The sequence below is a fragment of the Phalacrocorax carbo genome, chromosome 4, assembly GCF_963921805.1.
Source record: "Phalacrocorax carbo chromosome 4, bPhaCar2.1, whole genome shotgun sequence".
Classification (NCBI taxonomy): Eukaryota; Metazoa; Chordata; class Aves; order Suliformes; family Phalacrocoracidae; genus Phalacrocorax; species Phalacrocorax carbo.
Genome location: NC_087516.1, coordinates 22,885,588 through 22,910,181, shown reverse-complemented (window position 1 = coordinate 22,910,181; position 24,594 = coordinate 22,885,588). Strand labels below are relative to the sequence as shown.

General features: G+C 36.4%; 1 protein-coding gene across 8 annotated transcripts in view; it reads right to left on the bottom strand.

The window, feature by feature from the left end:
• Positions 1-24,594, bottom strand: part of PCDH7 (protocadherin 7) — a 291,240-nt gene that overhangs the window by 208,778 nt on the left and 57,868 nt on the right. The window contains exon 2 of one of the 8 annotated variants that reach the window (XM_064449271.1): positions 3,967-4,739. The exons of the other annotated variants lie outside the window; for them this stretch is intronic. Coding sequence (XP_064305341.1) covers positions 4,671-4,739 — 69 coding nt within the window. The 3' untranslated portion in view covers positions 3,967-4,670. Of the gene's footprint in view, positions 1-3,966; positions 4,740-24,594 lie in introns of those variants that run through there. 8 annotated transcript variants of the gene reach the window in all.

The window sequence follows — 24,594 nt, the reverse complement described above, 5'->3', positions numbered from 1 at the left end:
TTACCACATCAAATATTCTCCTAACTGGATATATTACCATTATAACTCTGTCATATATACAGGCTAAACATTGTTGCTGCCATCTGCCAAAATGCGTAGCATTAAGACAGCATGCCTGTGGTACTCCAGCTTGTGGGGGCAGGAAGAAAGTAGGAGAAGTTGCCATCTGCTTCTTTTTGTTCTTCTCTGCATGTAGATTACATAGCAAGACTATGGAGGAGATCTTGCCTCCTCTGGAAAATATCGTCAGACTATAAAAATGGCTCTGACAATTTACTGCCACTTTTGCGATACCAGCAGTTGTGTACTGTGAACGCGTTTCACCACTCTGTAAAAAGTCAAAATCCTTCAGTGAGATTTAACTGGCACTTGAGTATGACACTGACTTCCTGTACATATATACTCTTTAACGAAATACAGGCAAATGTGAAAAGATCTCCACGCACTCGTCTACTAATACATTTGTGCTGTTATGCTGTCCAGGCCAGAGGATTATTTAGGAGACCTGTAAAGCTATCTAGGTTGTTTAGGAGTAATGATAAAATTTTAAAAGAGATTTTCTTAAATATATTAATGTATGAATCTTCACAACAGAAATTCTGTTTTCCTTATTTTCTTAATAGATTTGGGGAAAAGAAATTAAAAAGGAAGTGTTTTTTAGCTAAAAAAAAGAGCTATTTTATTATTAATTTCTAAATTATTTGAACCAGGGTGAAGTAATTTATTATTTCAAGCTGATCTCTGAAAAACTATGTTCAGGGCTCCGTTTTGGTTCAGCCTTTGAATCCGGCTAGAGTTGGGTGAAAAAGTATATAGCATTATCAGAACCCAGAAAGGTGTCTAGTATGCTGGAGGGAGCAGAACTGCTCTGTTTCTGAGGATGCAGAATTTGCTTGGCTGCTTCTGAGGTGCACCTTCATGGAGCGTGCTCTTCTGGCAGAGGGGTGCTGTGACACAGTCATGGATGACGATTCTCTTTCCTGAAGAAAAGACTCTGGCTTTGTTTACACACAAAGCCTGATCCTTTTAATAATACCTGTATACTTAAAGCCATACTTAGCTAAAGTGTAGATGTGGATATAATAGCATTAGAAACCAGACCAATACAGCTGTAAGGAAATGGACAATATCTTTTCATGTGAGTCAACAAATCTATTGCAAGCTGATATAACTGCATGCATAGTAACACCATACAATTCCTTTGGGAGAAATACCATGCTCCTACATAAAATAATTTAACCAATATAAAATCTGTATAAAAATCAGTCAATATCCAGCATCCATGAAAATCTGAAGCACGGATAAGTCCTCCACAGCCTTATCTTCATTTTCCAACTCTGCAGCCATAGAGAAGGCTGAGCACAATAAAGCCTGTTGTTAAGACTTTACGGTTGTCATATTGTATTGTGTTATTATAACATTAAACAGTTACTACAGTGAGACAGATGAGATAGAACTGGAAATAGTCCCTCAAGACAGGTAAAATGTACAAACTTCACTTTTCATTTCATGGGAAGATAATCTCTCCTGCTTTTCGGTAAAATAATGTTTCAATCACAGTTGCTGAAGAGTCACAAACAGATGCTTACCTCAGTATGTACACGAAAGAACAAAAGCTCTTCAGAGTAAGGGCCACAAGAACAAATGTCATGAGGGAAATATTCTCTCTCACCATTATGAAGTAGCTTTGAAAGCAGAGAGGTCTTAACTGAATTAGTTGAAAATAGTTGCCATCCCTGTCTCATTATACAATAAAAATAACAATAAACTCCCTAATCTATCAGAATATTTATCTTTCCAGTTCTTGGAACTGCTAGAAGAAAAAATACTAAGTAGTTTAGATAAACACATTTCGATTATATTCCTGCTGCTCTGTCCTCACTGTTTTCATGATGGTTCATTCAAAGTTAGCTTATTCAAAATGGCTTAAAACCCCTGATTGCCTTTATTAACATAGGTAAAATATCCTTCAAAATCAAAATCATATGACTGTGTATTCATGAAAAACTGGCCATGTTATCATCATGTTTTGTGCTAAGGTATAGAAAAGAGGGAATGATAGGGATAACAATAACCGTCAAAGGTGGAGTTGAGGTACGAAAGAAAATGTAGGTCTGCAATCTATGAAAGCAAAATGAAGATGTGACATTTAAGGCATAAGAAGGCATGAGAACTCAATCTTCAACCAAGTAACCTCAGGAAGTAATAAAAGTACAGGGCAGGTACAGGCATGCTCAGCTTCCCATTTCAGTGCAAACATGTCTTTATATGTCCTTGTTACATCATTGCTTATGAATACTTCCTTTTTACTTTAATGGTGATGAGCGAAGGAGGAGGTAACTAACACCACAGGATTGCTGACTAGCACGTAATCTTTAAAACTGGATAGTGGACCACTATACCAGTGTGGAGAACTCCAGCACGTTGCTCTACAGCTCTAAGGAGTGTATATCAGGCGGCCTTCCAGCTGCAGAACCCACCGTAGGTACTGCTTTCTCATAGGGAATGTGCACATGAAGAATCATCCAGTGACCAAAGCTAGCCAGGAAAACTCTCTGATGTACTGAAGGACAGTGGCGATTGAAGCTGAAATGAAAACTATCAGGGTTCATTTAAAGAATTTTACAAATAACATAAGAAATATTTCACAAAGTGAAATTCTGAATTTAGTCATCATGTAACTTATCAGGGGAAATTTTCTTAAATTTTAACAATTTGCCTTTTAAAAAAAGACTTCATAACCCACATTGAACCTATTTCTTCACAGAACATAACTTCTTCCTTCGCTTACTTTGGGGATATGCAATTTCCAGATGAATCATTTAATTTGCCCTTGTTAAAAAAGGCATAGAATTCTATTTTTACTTTGTCTATTTAAATTACATCTTAACAATGCAGAACTCTCATATTACCACCAAACATAAGCATTTAATTCCTCATAGGCTCCACCTCCACATCATTACCAGGCCAAGACAAATCCAAATACATACCACTGAATTAACATCCTGACAAATGAACTTGATGTATCACTCCATGGAAATTAGTAACAATTATGGCAATATGCTAATCTAATGGGTATATATCACTGATGGAAATTACACTCACCTATGAAGGGTTCTTTAAAGACAAGATTTTAAGGCCAAAGTTTGCTCTGCCAAGCTAAGCTGTAGGATTTGGCTATATAGAATTTGAACACATGGCCTTGTTTTGATTATAGTGAAAGCCAGTGGTTTTTGAAGACCAGTGTATGAACTGGTGTATAGTCAATATACAGTTTACACTTAAAAATTCCATTTTAGAATGCTAATCATAAAAATTTTTAATTCTACAATACAATATAAGGCCCTCCCTGATCCCACATTTAATTTCCTTATGTGGAATTCTTAGCAATAGGGCACTCCAAAAGCACAGGAAATTCAAATGTTTCTCTTTTAGAAAAGTTAATTGTCAAGGTGAAATTAATCAGTATTGTGCAAAAAAAAAAAAATCAACCCCAAACAAAAAACCCCAACAACATAAATACAGAGGAAAAAATATTTTTAAATGAAAGGCCAAAAAATGTCGGAAAGTGCTATCATGAATTATTCTTTTGTATTCCTGATTATTTTACAAGATGGTACTTCAGTCAAATTTCCAAACTCCAATAAAATAATAATAGGTATTCACACTGCTGATGGTTAAATTAACTTTCCAAATACAACTGATTTTCAACTGATATTGAAGTGCTGCTGTATTTGAAGGTTTAGTACAACTATTCCAGCCAAAAGGGGTATACTTCTATACTTCTTTTTAAAGCATATTTTAGACCGGATATTATATTCTAAAACAGTCTGATATATTTACCATTAATCTAAAAATTTGTATTACCCTCCTTATCAGAAGCTATCCCTTTGCTGGGCAGGGGGGATGATGAATAATTTTCAACAGAGTTCTTAAGCTATTGAATGAACTTAATTCAGTTTTGGACTTTCATTGCAGTTAAAATTTATTCATACTTGTTCATACACACCTTTGATTTATATATGGTAAACCAAACCACACCCTTTAATAACTTTTTGTAACCACTCAAAAGCAATCTAGATTATTTAAACTGAATGGAAGTCTACACATACAGCATAAGAAAATAATATCTGTTTTAGTTGAATAAGTTCTTCAGGAAAGGCCCTTATAGATATTTATAGAACATACAAAATGCCTGTTGTAAGATTACCACAAGAGAAATGGGGGGGGGGGGAACAACACCAAAACAAAAAACACAACAGTTAGTAATCTATTACAATTTGTCTTGAAATGTTTGTTTAATGTTTTAGTGTTTTGGATCTTTTGCTTTTCTAATCCATATGAAGTTTTAATGACAACTTTATTAGTAGAATCATTAGCTTATGATCCTCATTTGTCTGTATCAAATGCCTTCATTACCCATAAGGCGCTTATTTTTAATGTGCCTAGAATAACAGGCCCCAGTCTATGACTGTATACTTTGAAACAAGAAAAATAGTCAAAGCGAGCTCATTGATTTTTACACTAAATACAGGAATTAGCCTGGATAGGGAAGCAACAGGGATTTAAGCACAGGTCTTTAAAATGTGTTCTAAATGTGTATATGAGTATGTAAACTGACAAATTGTCCTGTTATGATTTATGTACTCTATGTGTCCGTAGAAAATAAACTAATGTGCCCTTAGAATAGCATCCTTTATAAAATTCTTTCCAGCTGCATACTGGTGTTCTTCATTCAGCTGTAAAGAAAAGATCTTTATTGTTTCAACTATTTTGGCCATGCCTGCTGCTGTGCAGAGAACTAAAATGCATATGTGACTTATTAACAGTGAAAAAGGCTAAGAATTTTATTATTTAAATCTTTTATTAGATTCTGTCATAATTCTATTTGCACAATTGAGTGGTGTATCATTACTCGGGATTCATGTTTGCTTGTCTGTTTTCTTAGAAGAATCCTGGCAGCTAGAAAACTGCATATTAACTAACGAATGGCATCTCACCCACTTAAGAAGATTAAAATTAAACATATGTAGCTATTTATTTAAAATAACTCCTTCACCCCAAAATACCCTCTGCCTTCACATGTGAATAAATTTTGCTGAAATTCTATGAAAAGATGTCAGAGAGCTTGTTGAAACTTCTCTTTGAATGTCAAATAAACATTACATGCAAGGCAGAATCTAAAAATGTAGAATACGAGGTAAGAAAGAGTTAAAAAAGTAATGGGGAAGAAGATGTAATGTAACTAAAAAATAGCTGCTGAGTATATTCTTAATTTTTATTTATTATTATTCTTACCTCTAGTTATTATATAGGTAGATAGTTCTATAAATATATTCTGAAATTATTTTCATTCATAGAGACTATATGCAAATTTTTTTAGTTTCCTTTTTCAGACTTCAAAAGCAACTTATTTTGAGGTTTTTTTAATCATCTCTGGAAAGAAATCAAGAACACAATTCCTAAGAAAATAGGAATCCAGGATTAAAAATATTTTGTAAATTTACTGAAATTTTTGTATTATATATTTTACAGAGGCTCTTCATAAACAGTATACATTCAAATAAGGAAAAATGCTATATTATTAGTATACACATGTATTTTTAAAACAACTTTTATATGTTGAAAATACCTCTGCCTCACCTTCACAGTCAAAAAGAAAAAAAGCCATTGCTAGTATGATAAACATGATCAACCGCAAGGTGCCTGATTTCAAATAAAAGCCCAATAATGGAAAGGAGAAAATCTTAGCTGAGCAAAGGATAATGTAGGAGAAGAAAAAAAGACTACCTTTATTATAATCAGAGAAGAAGGGACAGACTAGATGAAACTTCAACTGCATTTCAAACATAAAAAGTGTAGTGAAGGATAAAATGAATTAAAAGACAGTTAATGAGCAGGAAGCAGGAACTGGTACGGTAAGAAATTTTTTTTTCCTCAGGTTACAGGGGAAGACTGCAAAAAGATTAATGTAGGCTCAACAAAGCATGTTCTCAGTATATGTAAAATAAAGAATTGATTTTATCTTTGTTGAATCCTGCATGACACTTCAGTGACTCATGATTTCCTTCAAAACAAGATGTGCCTTAGTACCTCATTAAACACCACAGTTTATGCCTTTTTATAAAATCTGCATATCTATTACTATAGGACTAAACATCTCGAACTAGTATTGAAATGTACACAGTTACTGTACAAGGTCAGCCTGCAGGTTATATTCTTCACTTCAGACAGATATGGCAAGATTTTCAATCTGAATTTCAATCTGAATGTCTGAATTAATTACAAACTTTTTCAACTTTCAAAATAATGGTGTGGTTTCTGTAGCTTCTGAAAAAGTGGCGTAAGCCAACAGGATTTATGTAACCTGTCACAGAAAGGATTACCTTGGTTCTAAGGGAGCCGCACATTGAGAGTACTGCACAGTGTCATTATTCAGCAGCAGAACAAATCTTGATTTGAGGCAAGAACTGTCAGCCTTCCTAACAACAGGAAATAATGTCACCAGTTGAGAGATGCACAACAGGGTGATCTCTGCAGTTCACAGTATGTTATTTCATAGTGCAGGTTGCATGGAAAACTTCAAATGTCTTATGACAGGGATACCCTGATCTCCATTCTATGTAAAATGAGACATGTGTAGTATATCATTTGAACTGAAGTAAGTATGGGCAAGGAGAAGGAGAACGTCTCTGCAATACAGTGAAGCAACACTCTAATTTTACAGAAAACAGGTCCTACAGGGAACCTGACAAATTTGCTGCAAGTGCCTGTCAAGAAGCTATCATATATGCACAGCTAAAATTCTACTAGCTGAATACAACTGAAATTACAAGTTGGATCCCTCTTAAATGCTCTTACTCCTGTTCTTTTCTCAACACAATCTTGCTGTAGGTAAAGTTATGACTTTATTCTAAATCCATATGTGATACCTTATTTTTGCTTTTGGCCCTTTAGAAATGTCAAACATAAGTAAAAGGCCCAGTGAAAATCATCTCCATACCTAGAGGATACACACTCAGTTTGTGTTTCAGCTCAGTCACTCTAACTCTATTTGAAATAGTCCTCTCAAAGCCTTCCCCACTGACTCACTTTCATAAAAGTGCTGTGATAACATACGCTGTAATTTGGTAATCCCATATTCTTGTTAGGCTGCATCAGCAGCCCTGGCTGAAGTGCTCCAGTGATTTATGTAGTGCCCTAAAGTGCTCTCAAACTCTATGACTTTATCTCTTCTCCGGTTGCAATACTGACTTCTGAAAGGTAAGTTTGAAAAGACACGAGCAAAGATAAAAGTGCATGTAGCAATGCTGCTACAGTGGAGGCACTCCTGCCAAAAGGTGACACACTTGCTGTACCATGCAAACTCCCTCTATATCCGTGTAGAACAGAGTCATAGACAGTATTGTGTGTGTTTGTTTTACACTTTAGTAAGATCAGCCATCCTAGAATACAGAGATGGGCCAATGGCAAACCAATTTGTACCACATGTATTTCCTGCACCATTAAAGATATATGTATTAGAATAGCAAAGACAGAAGCATGTACAACGTAACATACTCCCATAACAGCATTACAGAAAGAAAATGTGTGCAAATAAAGGCCAATGAAAAAAAAAAAAAACATAGAAAAAGTAGGCTTTTTATAATTAAGTTTGAAAAGGCAATTAAGGCTTGATCAGAAGGAGAAATGCAAGTAGGCTGTTTCACAGAACTATACAGAAGAACATATTTTCACACCAGCAGGCACGACTCTGTAGGAAGGATGGGGCAGGTGTTAGAAGAACTGGATGAGAAGCAAAGCAAATGAAGATAGATGAATGTTTGAAAAGCTTTTAAAATGTTTGGAATTTGAATGGGAGTCAGTGGAAAAGTACAAGCATCAGGATGCCATTGCTATCATGGTATTTAATGAATTTTAGTGGTAATTACTGGCATTTGTGAAAAGCAGGAAGCAACATTTGACAAAGGCTGGACTCAGAAATCAATTTCTTATGACGGTACAGTCCAGCAAAGAGGAAAAGAAGACTCAGTCCTGAGGATATGTATGAGAAATAGAAAAACAGCTCTGGTGAAAATTTGGCTACAATGACAGAAGAAATATGTGGAGAATAATTAAGTTCAGGGTCAGTTTGAATGCTTTTATCCTGGTATCATACAAGCACAAAAGTCAGATCAGAAAGGATGTGGAGCTGTTAGACCCTCCTGCCAAACAGAAAAAAAAAGTTTTCTTTGTTATGCTTATTTGAGGAGACTGAGACAATGCAAAAACCTAAAGCAAGTTACTAGAGAAGGATGTAGATATTAAACTCCATCAAGTATTGACCTGCAAAGGACTTAATGATAAAAAGAGGAAAAAACCCACAACACATTCATTACTGTGGGAGTAGAAGGCTTTAAGCCTAATATGAATAAATATACAGGTGTCCAGTTCAGAAACATACAGAATGCATTTTTTATTAATAAGATATCGGTCTTAATTTTGAAAACAAGAAAATTAACTTCCACAGTTATATATGTCATCATGAAGAGGAAAAAGATTAATTGTATCTTCCATGTTTAATTGCCTGATGAACTTACCCAGGTGTGAGATGAATAGTTTCTTATTTTAATGTGTTGTTTTCAAGGGACCAGAACTAGTCTAAATAGCAATGATTATGTTCCTATTAGTTAGATGTTTTGAACAAGAATAGCAACTGATGAATACCACATGAAAGGCCTCCCTTCTCTAGTCTAAATTTCATTTAGACTGTATTCATGAAAGTTTCAACCTTACAAGATGAAAATGTCACTTTGAATGTTAATTTTAAGTATTTAAGGTGCAAAATAAAAATTTAATATTTTAGTTCCATCGTTTTCCATTAGTGAAAAAAAACCAACACTACTTCTCATGCAGGCCAAGTGATAGTCTTTTTTTTACGAATTCTACCAATAATATTCCACAGTGGATCTGGTAAATCTAGGCAGGCATCTTTAGAAAACCTTGCAAAGCCTTCCTTCTTGCTCTTCCAGGTGAATGGTCCTTCAGTTCTAGCAGGGATTTCAGTAAAGCTATTGATTTTATGCAGAAGATGATCCAATAGCTGGTAGTATTGAAGGGTAACAATATAAAATTTCAAACTCAGTAGAAAGACTGATAGAGAAACAGGTAACGGAAAGACATATTTATCTATAAAGTTAATTTTAATAGTTCAAACCAATCTCACTCCTCCAACTAGGTAAAATAAAATGGTGGTAAATATACAATAAAATGACTGAAATTATACTGTGCTGCTTACAGCATTCTCTTCTTAAAGCAATATAGACCTACCTCTCTCCCAGTGAAGCAACAGAAATAATATACCTTAGACTTCTCTAAGCGTAATGGAGGTGCATTGCAGCAGTACATCACAAGGACTCCTCATCCTCTCTTTCTTTTTGGTTTTGGCCAGATGAGCAGTCCTTTACACACCAGTTATGTGGAGACTTGCATAACTCTTGTTTGGGGAGAAGTGTTGGGCATCCCAGAAACACCAGGAAGACATACAGAAAACTTCTCACAAAACAGCCTATCTCCCTTCAACCTGTTCAGGTATTACTATTCTGCCCTACTATTTTAACTAGTAGTAGAGAGTCGATTACCAGAGAGAAAGTGTTTGGAACTCTGAACAAACCTAATTCATGTATAAACTGATTCCAAATTTTCTCAGTGAAAATGACAGAGAATGTACGCTAAATAGCTTTTTTCAACAATCTTCCCTTAGATTAGGTTAGAAAATCCACGGAAAGAATTCAAGGGTCCTAACCGGAATGCACTGACAGAATTTTAAGGTTTTACATGCTAATACAAGGAAAGACGAAACTCAGTGAGATGCTCTCAACTTTTATTTCTGGTAAACTCACTGAAGCTCAGTAAGGCTAGAACCTTAACTCCCTGCTTTGTATGACTCTCAAAGCTTTGTACTCAAGCATCTTGGTGAAAGTCTTTTCATTACTCTACCAATAAAATTGACAGCTAAAATCAGATTTACAGATTTATGTCATCGAGACTGTACGCAAACATAGGCTTCCTATCACACATATCTTTTTTTGTGCTGATTAATGAGTATATCAGACGACTGGGTAGACTGTCATCCCTTTCCTTTCAGGATGGAAACCAGCAGAAGTTGTGCACAAAAATTATTCTTCTGGTGGTTCAAAATTAAATTACGCAGGCTGCAAATAGTCCCTACAACCTATCAGAGACTCAGAAAATTGTCTCCTCCACACCACAGTCCTACTCTTGACCGTTATGCAATTTCCCACCCTCTGCACACCCACAGGGGATATTCTACTCTATACCTTCAAAATACTGAATGAGATTAACACAGCCACAAGACACATACATGGTTTTCACTCTGTAGCAGTGAACGTTCTAGTCCCAACCAGCTATTGCTGTTGGAGTCGGTTCTCAGTGAGACACAAGAATTCCTCTCCTTTCCGAACCCCTTTCTCTCTTCTGTGCTCATTTACTTTTTCTCATACTCAAATTAGTCCTAGGGCTCTGGCTGGGACTGGCAGAGCTCAGCTTCAGATAGCTATTTCTGTTTGCTGCCCACCTCACCGCTGCAGCTTGGATAGCTGTGCAAATCTGACCCTGGGCAGCCAAAGTTTATAACACAAAGTTTTAAAGCCAACTATCCCTTAAACAGTTCCTCAGAGTTCTTCTGAAGCACTAGAACGGCAAATAGGAAACTAATTTCTAAAAAGGCTAATCTGGTATAACTGTGAAAAATACACACTCAAAGCTCGTACCATGCTTAGGTGAGAAATAAATGGCCAACATAGGACAGGTCAAAAGCACAGTGAGCATCATCTCATGCAGCTGATGTCGCATTACTATCCACACAGGGATTTGGTGGATAAGGGAAGAAATATCCAGGTACATATACCAAATAGTAACATACACTGCCCATGTTCTTTTTCTATGGATTTCAGAAGCCATGCTATGCTGACTAGTCCACAACAGCTGTGCATACTTCTCTCTCCAGAAATGGGTTAACTCTGCAAAGATCAGCAATAACTCCCACACACATTTCTGCTGGAAATCTATCAGGTTGCTAGGGTAGCATGCTGTGCATAAAGGCTGCTCCCTGGCTGTGTACCCTCCCCGCAGGCACACGAAGCCCTAATTATGAGGTATATATACAGAAGAGTTTCTGTGGGCTCAGGAGATGCATCAACAAATACACTACTTCCTTTGCTCCATGAGATACAGACCCTTTGAAGCATTTTTCTGCTCCTTTGCTTATACTTGTATCACCATAAATGAGGCTGTTTCAAGCTTCACATTTATCATTCTGACCAAAAATAATAGCTAATTTCTTTCTCTTACTCTTTATTTTCATTTTAGAATTCAAAGTAAACAAATCTGAATAGCAAGCAATAAACTAAAAACTGAAGGGGGATGTTACTGTGATGTGACAGTGGGACTGCACTTGCCCCAGTTCCTTACCAGTTCAGATGTTAATGAGACTTTTTGCTTTTGCAAACTCATTTAAAGACTATATAAGGAACCAGAAAACACCTCTTCACTTCTGGTCACATAGTTGCATTCTAAAACTTTGTTTGTTTGTTTGCTTGCTTGCTTGTTTATTGGTGCTTCTTTTTTTTTTTTTGTCTTTGCCACCAGATGAGGAGTAGAAGGTAGTTTCTTCCTTCCCTTCAAATTCCGTTTCACTTTTTTCCTGATGTACCTATTTTAAGACTTATCTGCCTCCTGCTTCCCAAAAACTTCCTAATTTCTTCAAGTCTAGCATTAAGCTGTTAAGGGTGAGCACAGGGATGGCTTAAGTGTCCTTACAGGCTAACCAGTACGTCTGCAGTTAAATGCAAAGAAAGGGTGGCTGAGGAACTGTCTACTGCTGCCAAGGGCTTCTATGTTATCTCCATAGCATTCCCTGCTGCTCCAGAAGGAAAATGATGAGATCTAATTGCCAAACACTATGAGAGTCTATATATGCCAACATGGACAATATTCTGCATTTCTTAAATACTAAACTGTTCAACCATGCAGCTTTCTAGAATATAAGAGCTGAGAAACTGAAAAAGTCATAGGTGAATTTCTTTAATATCAAAGAGGGACAGAGGCATTACCCTTTGATATACAGTATAAATCCTTTCCAAATCCACACAGGTAAAAAAAGTTAGTTGTCATATTTGTTTTACAGTTTAGCATCTTTGTTTTCTTTATGCTTAAGATGCCCTCAACATATATCCTCACAAGTATAGCTAAATGGGAATAAGAAGGTTGGAAAGATTTATATTGTTGCCAGAGCTGTCATATAGGCTATGAACGGGGAATGTTTCACTGGAAGAACTATGAAGTACTCTGGTTACCATTTCTTTTAAAATAGGTCTCCTTTTTCTTTAAAAAAGAAACCTAAACTACAAATACCAGTGCTTTTGAAACTAAAAAGGTAAATTATTCGTAACAGTTAGAATAGATGCTTTGTCTCTGTCTTGTGGGTGGAAATCACAGACAAACATAATAAACATTGATAGAATTAAGTTTGAAATATTTGTAGAATTGTATCCATGAGTCTTCCTTTTTTTACATCTAGCTTAAGTGAACCAAGCCCTCCTTAGTTCCTTTCTGCTGTTCTCCTATACTCATATCTAGGTTCATAATGAAAGGGCTTCATCTCTTTATGCTTCATACATCACGTTGTGTATAATAGGGAATATTACAATATTACAAAACCCCCTAAACCAGCAATTTTGGGATACAACCCAACATTGTTCTCTGTCACCTGAAAGAGCGCTGGCCCTTTCAGAGAAACAAAAAAAAGGCAACCATTCTGAGGTCATTTATACAAAAAACCCAATTGTTCTGCTGATGAGGGAACTCCTCAGAGAAGAGGAATACTTCTCATATTTAGATGATGAAGCCCCTATATGGACCAGGGACAGTTCAGGATTAAAAATATGAACAGACTAAAGATTGCCTGCCTCAGCAGTACTGAGAAGAGAGTAGTACTCCCACCTTCAGCCAACTGAGGACACTAAGTACTTGGAAAGAGCCCTTTAGGCAGGTGGTAGAACTACACAGAAGATTTTGTCTCCCTGAGCATCTCCCCAAACAAACACTTGCTTAAAACTTATGTCTCTATGTCAGAATAAATATATTATACAAAAATGTAACAATCTCCTAATCATTCTACACAAGTTTTGTTAGTTCTTCACAACACTGTAAGAGTACAACCAAACTGCCCTCCTGCAATGTACAGCATCAACAGTGATCAACAGCAGTCAATGAATTCCAGTTTTGTGCTCACTTCAGAACATCTATGATCTTATATTTTTAATTTAACACATATTAAAAATGATGCTATGCAAAAATGAAGCAGTGCCAAGTTTCTAAAACCTCACTTGCTAAGGTTGATCTTTTGTGCTTAGTTTTGAAGTCTTCATTTTGTTGCAATTGGCTTTTTGCCAGAGAAGAGGGTCTTTCCAACTTCCCCTCTCAGGCACAGATCCAAGTGGAATATTTAAGTGAAGGATTTCGTCTTTTATTGCAAATCAGCTAAGTTTCTTTCAACATTGTCTGCTTAAGAGGTATTATTATTTTGTGCTGGATTCAAGTTTGAGAATTGGAGCCTATTGACAGACAAAAATGTTCCCTTTTAGAGAACCATGTGTTGGGTTTTGTTCATTATTTGTATTTTTCTCTACCTATCTTCTTTTGCCATTATAGTGAGCAGCCCTATTTCAAGACATCAGCTGTCTCATCCATCTTCTTTGTATTCTTCCACTGGAGTGTTCTCTACTTACTCAAAAGCAAAACTCTGAAATTAAAAAAATAATGCAAAACTGTCTCCAATAGGGGATCTTACTGAATGAAGAAAAAACTCTAGGGGGACAAACATAGGGAGAAACTAACTGCTGCTTTTTACATTTTCTTTCACATAAAACCAAACGGAAGCTAGTTTGCCCTGGGCATTTTTCTTTTGACATTGTGTAGAATACCTATTCTTGTCCATTTGTATTCATCAGACCTAAATCTGGGAACTGCTATCATGCTGACAAAGAACCAGCGACTCAACTTCTGTATTGCTCCAGCGTATGATAATGTGATCTCCATGACTGGAAATTTTCTTGATGTCCTTGTGTGTGGTGAAGACGGTATCAATCTGCCTGAGTGAGATTAGCAATGTCCGTTCAGTTTCCTGTCCCTACAGGAGACAGAATGAACTAAAAGACTAGAAAGTACCACAGCCCTCAAAGAACAGATGTCTCTTTTGAAATAAGTTCTGGTTTTATATTGGGAGTTAACCAAATATTTTCTGCTGCTCCTTGAATTTAGATATAAAACTGTTAAAAACCTTTATCCATTACTCATCACACAGTAAACCAGTGACAGAAGCAGAGCATATCATTAGAATGAAATACATTGCCTGCTTGCAGGAGGAGTTCAGATCTGAGAGATATCCACTGGTGGTCCGAAAGATGCCTTTCTCATAATTTTGGGGACTTTCTGTAAGCTACTTTGCGAAACACCACTGGCTTACCATCCCACAAATTTTGCGAGTTGAAGCAAAACAAACAGTGTGCGCTTTATGTTTTCTGCCACTTCTGTTCATCACGAAAGCAGGAACTTCCTAAAAAACTTCAAGTATGGACCAGTAATAGACTTCAAAGCATTTTTTGGACCACCCGACATACACATTATGAGAATTATTAGAATTATTAGAAAACATAACAAAGATGACACAGCTCTGAAAAGCAGGTTGGAATATTATACCCTCATCCAGTGTAAAGGCTGCAGCTTGTCAACCACTGACACAGTCACTGGGAGCCAGAACAGTACCACAGAAGGAAGTATGCTTTCAGGAGCATAGCTCACATTAATGAGGTTCATTGGATATGGGAGATTTAAAAAAAGTCACTTTCCTACTGGCTTCTTACACTAACACTCTTAAATGTGACAGAAAGCTCAACTTTCCCATACATGTCTCAGATTTTATATCAGTCTCTGTGTTCCTTGGGTTTGTCATCACTCTCCTATAGCCATTCTGACTGGTTTATTATTTGCTCTAAAGGACTTTACATGTTTATTTACTGAAGTGGTATATAAATGAATGGAACATCAAAGTGAATGGCTGAATATTAAATAAATCAAAAGCACATTTTCACAAACACGTAAAGTGCGAAAAGTACTGCATATACAAAACTGTCAGATTCATTATTCAATGTATTTACTTTCCTAATACTGATGCCAGAGTCTTCAAAAGCAAGACTATCACTAGCCCAACACAGAAAGGTAGAACATTGCAAACTGCTTTGTTTTTGCTTCCAGACATTACCGTCAGGGATATTTTATCGAACATACATAAGTTCATACATGTTCCTTTTCCAGGTTGAGTATAGGTGGCCCATCCACCTTGGTAAAGACCAGTGATAATTGGTTTTTTGGCAGGAATGGTGACACGTCATGATATCGAGCCCCAATTTGTCCCTACTTACTATCACCCTCATTATCTAAGCTTTTGTCAGTTTAAGCTACACAGGACTACACCTTTCTTTTCCACCAAGGCAGGTAGTCAGAGATGTTAGACATGTACAAAGCTGTACAACAGGGAGCTTAAACACAGAGAGATTAAATTTTCACCAGAAGTATTCCCAGGGAAGAATACTTCTCCACAGAGAAACAGGAGGACAAATTAAAAACTGTTTTCCCAAGAATAGGCCACTGTATGCAAAAAAACCCATAAGCTAAACCTAAAGCACTGAATGTTTAAGTGTGAATAAACTTTTTACCAACTGAATGACTACATTTCATGGCAATAATTAAAATGGTAACATAACATGCAAGAAATCAATGATAAATATGGTGATAGAAGAAAAAACAGAGATTAGAAAGTTTATAGGTACACAGGCCAAAAAGTCCAGTCAAGCAGGGATGAAGATAAGAAACTGGTTCAGAAATGTGGGATGAAGAATGCAATAGTCACAGAGAAAAGGGATGACTAATAAGAAAACAAAGTGAAAAAGAACAGAGGTTTTAAAAAAAAAAGGTAACAAAATTCCAAATTAAAATTCTGATTCCAGTGAGTATTTTGGGACTTCATTTAATTCCTATGATTTATGTTTTCCTTGGTAGAACTACGGCACTGAGACACTGTGGGGTTTATATTAATAGAAAAATGATAAATGCCACTGCAATCTGTAACACTGACTTTCTCTTTCATCAGCTAGTGGTCTGGTGCTGATCAGATGATGAAATCAAGGAGAGTCAATTGGTAAACCAGCTGGAGAAAGCATTTCTAATAAGATTTAAAACAACAACAGAAACAGAGGAGCTTTCTCATTTTGTTTTAGTTCACTCCTATCTATAATAGTGTGATTTCGTGTACACCTATGAAAAGCGTGTATAAAATCTTTACCTAATACTTATACTAACCATAATTTATCCCCTCTCAAAGGGATAAATTACAGCACAATCCAAATACAGTGGAAAGATAAGATCTTACTTTTTTATGTCCTCCCCTGTATTTTCACAACAGGAAATATACATGCACAAATTACAAGAAATCAATATTTTTACTCCTTTCTACTCCATCAGTCAAATAGCAAAATAATCAGAAAAGGGCACCACATCCCATTGTTTGTGACTTGAATTGACTGAATGAGAGTTTGACAAGTCTAAAAGGCCAGCAAAAAACACACAGAATCTCCCTCATTAGATTTTGCACAACAGTGACTACAGAGAGCTATGAATGCACAGTACTATGAATAATAAAACATCTGTGAATTACATAATGTCACTAAGTACGTTCCAAATGGTATGCATATATTAACCCACAAATACAGGCTGGTACTTATTTAATACAAAATCAGCAAAAAATAGTGGTGTTTCTCAAAGGCCCTGGAAGTCCATTATGCTATCCAAATCTCACATATTACTCCAAGGAATGTGATGCTATTGTTTACCACAATAAAAAATAGTCACATCAACAGCTTTTAGTGACAGTAGTTATATCTCTGGGAAAACCACCGACTTTAATGAAATGGTTTAAGTGAATATAACTTCTTCCTGTATGTTCAACTGCCTGGAGTCTACAAAAAAAAAAAAAATAATATGAGGAAGTTTTATATCTATTAAGACTCAATATTTTCACAACACTTCAATTTGCCATTGAAATGCATAGTCAGACTACAAATATGTAGCACCTTCTGTCAATCAAAAAAGTCATTCTTGGCATCACTGCAGACTGCACGCAGCTTGATTGGGACCCTCTCTTTTAGAAGTGCCCCACAACCACCACCACGGTGGTGATAAATTATTTTAGGATTTGCATGCTTGCTGTTAGCTTTAATGAATGATGTACTGCTTTTCCGTTGCTGAAGCCAGGCTTCTTTTTAAGCAGCTATAGTAGTCTCTTGACAGTGTAATACAGAAATGGATCAATGATTATAAAGGGGAGTCAAAATTATGATTACTCTACTGTGTATTCTTCTTAATGACTAGTTCAGAAACAGGAACAAGGACTATTGTTTCAAACACAACTCTGAAACCACTAGAGGCTTAAATGAATATTACATTACAGAAAGATCACCTTTTTTTCTATCTCTGTGAAACTACCCACTCTTTCAATTAGTAGAAACACATCACTTAATAAAAGTACAAAGTATGTGTTATTATTCTATTATAGGTTGATACCATTACATAGAAAAGTCTTTAATAAGGAGAAGCACACTGTTTATCCTCATCTAGTCATACTTAGCATCAGACAATTTGCCAGTTTACCACACTGAGACCTGATCCAAAGCCCGCTGAAGTCACCAAGACACTATTTTCTTTTACTTTCTTGAGTCAGCAGTAGGCTTTTAAAAAGGTAAATGCTGTTCACTCTTTCACTCCATCATGCAGCAATCCAAGCCCATCTCACAACTGCCACCTCTGATGTTGTAACCTCCATGGTAAGGTAGTGTAGGAGAGGTTTATCCAATACAAGAACTGAGGCTATAGGATTTATGAAATCAACAGATGGCCTCAGACTAAGTGTATTTAAAGGAGATTTTAATTTTTAATGAAAATAATTTGAGATTGGGTATGTAACCAAACTCAGGTATGTATTTGATCTTATCCCAGAAATAATTCAAAACAGATCATCCAGGTTACCATATGGACTGTATTTCATTCCTCCCATTAAAAGTAGATTACTGAAGGGCTAAAGCTACTTACAATATTTCAAGCTTACCAGTATTAATTTGAATAAGATAATAGATGAGGGTAGCATGATTGGCAGCCATTCCAGCTACACAAAGTACAAATCTCTTAAGCAGAATTTCAGTGGATTGTAAAACTGAATATCAAAAGATCTGGTGATAACTTGATCTTCAATTTCTTTAATATAGCAAAAAAAGTTTGCAATATTTATATTCTGTCCTAAAATAAAATGCAGTATTGCAAAGAAATATTATGAAAATTTGGAAGCGTGCACTGAGGTATTAGATATGTGCAACATAAAAAGTCTGTTGATGTGGAAAAACTGTGAAATGCACACAGTGAGTTAGGAATTCAGTATCAAGTGCCAGCCATTGATGTCCTTGTCTGGGGACTAGAATTCCAATTGCCTTTTCCTTCCTGGTTATGGCATGTAGGGAAGCAGCCGCTGCAGCTGTACAGGCCCTGAGAGACAGATACAGAAGCCAGAGAGATGATACAGATGTCTAGAACCTTCCCACCTGTCTCCTGGCTGAATTCACAGTGGTTATTGCAAGGTGTGGATAGCCATCTGTACGCCTGTCTGGTACTGACACTTCAAGGTCATATTTTTTAAAGAGTTAATCACTGGAGCAAGTTATAGCAAGTATTTTTGAAAATTCAACCTTATTTCCTACATGCACTATAATAGCTATTGTAATTCTCTCTTGGTGCAGTTCAACATGGCCAGAATATCAGAGATTCAGCAAAGTCAGTACCTAGTGCATTATAAGAAAAATGTCTTCTATATTTCCAATAAATTAGACAAAAATCAAACAGTTACATTTTAAGAATAATTCTCTGCCTTGTTTTTTCATCATAGTAATGGGAAAAAAATCAGTTTGCTGAAAATCTCAAAGCTGAAATGAAAATGCCGGAGATAGACACTAGAGCGTCCCAAAACTTTGTAATATTAGGGTATCAATCAGCAAATTCCCATTGACACTCACAAATCATGAATAGTATTTACTTAAGCAAACCTTATCATGTCCTGTGATGTAAGATGTTCTATATCTATCTAATACACCAGACAGTCAAGGCACAGAACTCTAAGCTGACTTCTTTGTTTTATATGTATTTAATACACCAGACAGTTAAGGTACAGAAAGCTAAGGTGATTTCTTTCACCCCAGAAAAGCAGGTCAGTGTCATCAGCAAGAATGCAATGCAAGATCCCCAGTTCCCACTTCCCAGTTTTATGTAGCAAACCACACTGTTACAGATTATTCATTTGAAATGAATGAATAAATGCAACCTTTACTGAGATAGGCAATGTTGACAGAAATATGTCCTATTGTATCCCTGCATTTTATATATCTGTAGAAATTGAAAAAAGAATATCAAGGGAATTGTAGAAAGTTAACAGACTAAATGGCATTTCAAAAATCTTTCATCTTCTTTTAAGCCTTAATGTATCATCTTCCCGCATCACTTACAGTAATGAATTCTATAACGCAGAGGCCCTGACATTACTGTCTGACCTCCCATAGTTGTAAACCCTATTTTTGGAAAGCTCTTTTTACCTTGGAATGTTTTGCAGTAAGCCACAAACTCAGTCAAAGGTACTACAAACAAATTCATATAAAAATCACCCTAACAACATGCATAAAACCAATATATATTTGTCAAAAGTCATTGTCATGGTTTAACCCCAGCCGGCAACTAAGCCTCTCACTCACTCCCCTCCAGGTGGGATGGGGGAGACAATCAGAAGGGTAAAAGCCAGAAAACTCATGGGTTGAGATAAAGACAGTTTAGTAGGTAAACCAAAAGCCATGCACACAAGGAAAGCAAACCAAGGAATTCACTCACGGCTCCCCATGGGCAGGCAGGTGTTCAGCCATCGCCAGGAAAGCAGGGCTCCATCATGTGTAGCAGTTACTTGGGAAGACAAACACCATCACTCCGAACGTCCCCCCCTTCCTCCTTCTTCCCCCAGATTTATATGCTGAGCATGACGTTGTATGGTATGGAATATCCTTTTGGTGAGTTGGGGTCAGCTGTCCCAGCTGTGCCCCCTCCCAGCTCCTTGTGCACCCCCAGCCCACTCACCTGGGGGGGTGGGGTGAGAAGCAGAAAAGGCCTTGGCTCTGTGTAAGCCCTGCTCAGCAGCAACTAAAGCATTATTAAAATGCAATTAAAACATTGTTAAACTAAAACAGTATTATCACCACTGTTCCCAGCACAAATCCAAAGCCTAGCCCATACTAGCTACTGTGAAGAAAATTAGCTCTATCCCAGCCAAAACCAGCACAGTCATCCTACTAGAAATAACTCCTTGAGTGAAACCAAAATCTGTCTGGAGCTGCTCACTGACAGTTCTAATTTCAGTGATAATGATTCAAAGCAAAGTACAGAAGGCTGCATGGACGTGCTCCACAACACAATACAAAATGAAATTGTGTTATATTTAAAATCTAATTATATATTTAGAAACTAAATTTACTTTTTAAATTGGAGATTAAAATTTAAATTTTATTAGTATTGCACTTATGTTTTTACCATTTTATTATTTCAGTATTAGTGCCAGAAATTGACTACATCAACATTAGAAAAATAAAGGAAAACTAGAGACTGCTCCAAGTGAGTTTATTGGTTTTAGCTCCCTGCATACACTGCAAGTTCTGTGGGAATGCTCTGATGTCTGTACATAATACAGGCACAAGCTTTGCTCAAGAGCTATGGTCAGATTCATACAAACATCCAAACAGATAATCTCTGAAAGAGAAGAAACTGAACTCAACAGGTAGCCAGCAATTATCAACTCCTTATCACTGCAAGATGCTCACACCAACTTCACATACTTTTAAGTATCTGAAACACAAGATGAGCACGGCATGATGTCATGACATGAGATTAATTTTACAGACACGTGTAACTGTAGTATTTGCATTCTTGTTTCACTATCCTCTCTACACTACAAACTCTTCATCACACATAGGAAACACCTGGCTAGTTGCACCAGGAAATCTACCCTTTTTATTCCACAATGCTGCCTATAGCTGCTTCTTTCAGACTCCCTGAAGCTCTGCTTCATAACTTTCTAATGCCCTCCACAGGGAGCATTTCAAAATGAGGGATGGAAGCGGGATGAAGGCGAACAAGAAAAACACTGAGTCTCCCACAGCTTGTCTAGTTTCCTCTTTATAATGTAGGCTCCTCAGGACAAAGCTTATGTATAGCTGTTTCACTGCCAGCCCTGAGTATATAATCAATGGTTTCACAATACTATTGAATCATTTACTTCCATACTATGTCCTTTTACCAATTTGTTGAAAGTCTTTACCCACTAACAAAGTCAATACATTCACACTTCACAATAATGAAATACTTTAATATAAAAAAAATATGCTATTATTTTATGTTTCATTTGCTTCCCTAATATGATATTATAGGGAAAAAGGTAACCTATATAATATTTTTTTCTTAAATGCACCATGATTAAATCTAAGGCATTCTTTGACAAAACTGCATTGAAGTGTACATACAGAACTGTCCCATATATATAATGATGCAAATGAATATCTGTTTCAAACAATTTCACCAGGAGGCGGTTTATATATGCTAAGGAAAAAAGGATTTCTCTGAAAACCAGTTCTCCCAACTTCAGTGAAACAGAGGACATCAAAGTATCTCTACAATATCATACTACTCCTTACAGACATTTCTAAGGATCTCATCATCATGACTTACAAGCAGTTCACAAAACAAAATGGATCAAACAATTTTCTCTGATTGAGATAATGAAAATACGTTCTCTGTTTTCACAGGTGTAACCCCAAAGAGGTGGTGGGTACTAGTGGCAGACCTTGGAATGAAAACAGAATCTCCTGGTTTCCAGTCCTGCAACAGCTAATGCAAGCCTAGCTTTCTGCCCCTCCGTAGAAACAGCACTGTGAGATCAGTAAAGTCAAATACAGGAACTATCTTCTATCATTAGGTGTATGTTAGAGCAAATGAAGTGAGATGAGACATTTTTACTTAAACGTGTTCCATGTTAACTGACATTAAACTTAAATGCAAAAATGTTTTGAGCTTGAGCACATTTAAAGTTCCTCTGAGATCAAGCCTCTCTGCAGTCTCAGGGAGAGAGACACCGAAAAGGGTTTCATCCTAAATATTAGAAAACCAACTCAGGCTGACATGAATAGGCACCCAGTGATACCTACTTCTCACCGTAAAATCGCTGTTATGAAACTATACAGCTAGCCTAGATGAGACACCAAGCTTTACAATAGTCGTAATCCACCTGCTGAAATCATGCATGTCTAACTAGCTGCCTGCTAACTCCCTTTTTAGAGGTGGATGCTGAGACTGGAGCAAGTCAGGCTTATCCTTACTCCCTGTATACTCCTACCATTCTCACAATACAGGGGTGGATAACAGGAGTAAATCATCGTGCTTCTAGAAGTAAAAAGGAAAAGCAGATGAAACTATGCCCACGGATTGTTCTGAGGTTATTTAGTCTATATTCCACTCTTCTGCTCATATTTGCTAAAATAAAATTGCTCTAAACAGTATTCAAGATGTGATACTTTTTTCCCAGAAACAACAGTTGTCTGTGTACAGTTTCACAGTTTAAGAAAGGTTATTTTGTATCAAAAGCCAATTTAAAGTCTTGCTACTTTCCTGAATAGGAACTCTACAAAAAGTAATATAAACAGATAATTAGGCCTGATAAGATAGGCTACAGAGCATAATTAGGTTTACTGAAATCCTTCAGAACATTTTTCTTTGTCGTATTTCTCAAAGATAATATATAAGTAAATATAGTATTAATATGTATAAATAATTAATAGAAAACTTTTGGAAATTAGCTTGGTTGGCACTTGCTATTCAAAAATGGTGTTACTGGGCTAAACTGAGGCTATTTAAATGTGAAAAGTAATCTGATTTGGAAGAAAATTAATTTTCAGCTAGATCTGAAAACGTTAATGCCTTCCTTCAATTCCACTGCCGAAGACGACTGAGGGCTCTGTTATAACTGCCAGTGGACACAATGAACATTTTTTTTCCCATTAGCATCATAACTGCCTTAGAAAGGGCAACAGACTGCTTTCCTGTGATAGATAGCTCTGACTCCATTTCTAGGAACTACAGATCAAAGGAAAACTCACTGCTGAAATAGTGATCTACCGGGGTGTAATGAAGACTAGTAATTTGATTGTGGTTTCTTGATATTTTCAGACACATTCTAACTAAAACAAATAGCTTAATTTTAAACAGTGAAACTGTGTAGGCATGTTCATGGTGTTAGAAAGGATTATTTAAGGCATTCATCACATATTACACTCAGCGCAGAGTCTTGTAAAATATTGAGAACAGTATAGAAGCTGGAACAGCATTTCACATAACTACAGTTTTCCCTAAATGTAACATCAAAAGTCAAATATGATGTCTCCAAGCACAATAGGTTAATTTTTTCCCCAAGGCAGAGAGAGATAATCTTGAGTTTGTAAGTATGCATAATAAGTATACATTGGAAATGTTAATAGCCACTGCATTTGAGAGTACAAAGCTATCTTTTGCTGGCTTAGCAAAATTCAGTCAACTTAATGACTCTCAAACCATAAAATAAGTAATGGGTTAAAGTATGGATTATCACCCCAGACTTTTTAAATGGTGGGTGGGTAAATCCAAGCCTCTGTGTGTATGGGCCTAAACGAAGCTTACAGGAAGAGTAGGGACAGAGGTTTTTAATAAGCCTGAGAAATCTCAAGTGAAGATTTTAAACTGTTTAATGAACCTTTGCAAAAACAATTTATTTAAATTAAATTACATTTTTCACCCTGAGACTAAAATGTAGTCTAGGTGGCAGAATTTTGCTTAATTTCATCCTTCAGTTTAGGTTTGACAGATAGGTTAGCAAGTTAAGTACTGTCGATAAGACCATATCTACTTCTCCATGTGTATTTGAATTTGCGATCAGCATCAGTGAGAGTGTCTCTACAAGCTGTGACAGTACACAGTCCCCAGAATTACAACTATTAAAAGAGAAAAGAGATCTTGTGCCACACAGCTCCATTTCCCACTGGTTGCCACTTCCTATATTATTCTTATTAATAATGTACCTAACTTGTGTTTTAACTAGCTAAAGTAATTGCATATCACAACTTACCTGATAGCTTGCTACTGACATGTCTTGTTCTTTAGTGGTCTTGTATAAAACAGACATGAAAATAAAGTACTGCTGAAAGAATTATCTTTCCTCATACAAGCAGTCTCACTGGGTTTATTTGGCCTGTTCACATAAGTAAGGCAAGCCAGATTTGGCTTTGAGAGCTCTAACTTAAGCTCGTAAAAGGTAGGAAAAACGTGAGGCATACGGATGTACATTTTTTTCTCATCCATGCAGGACAATGGCAAACA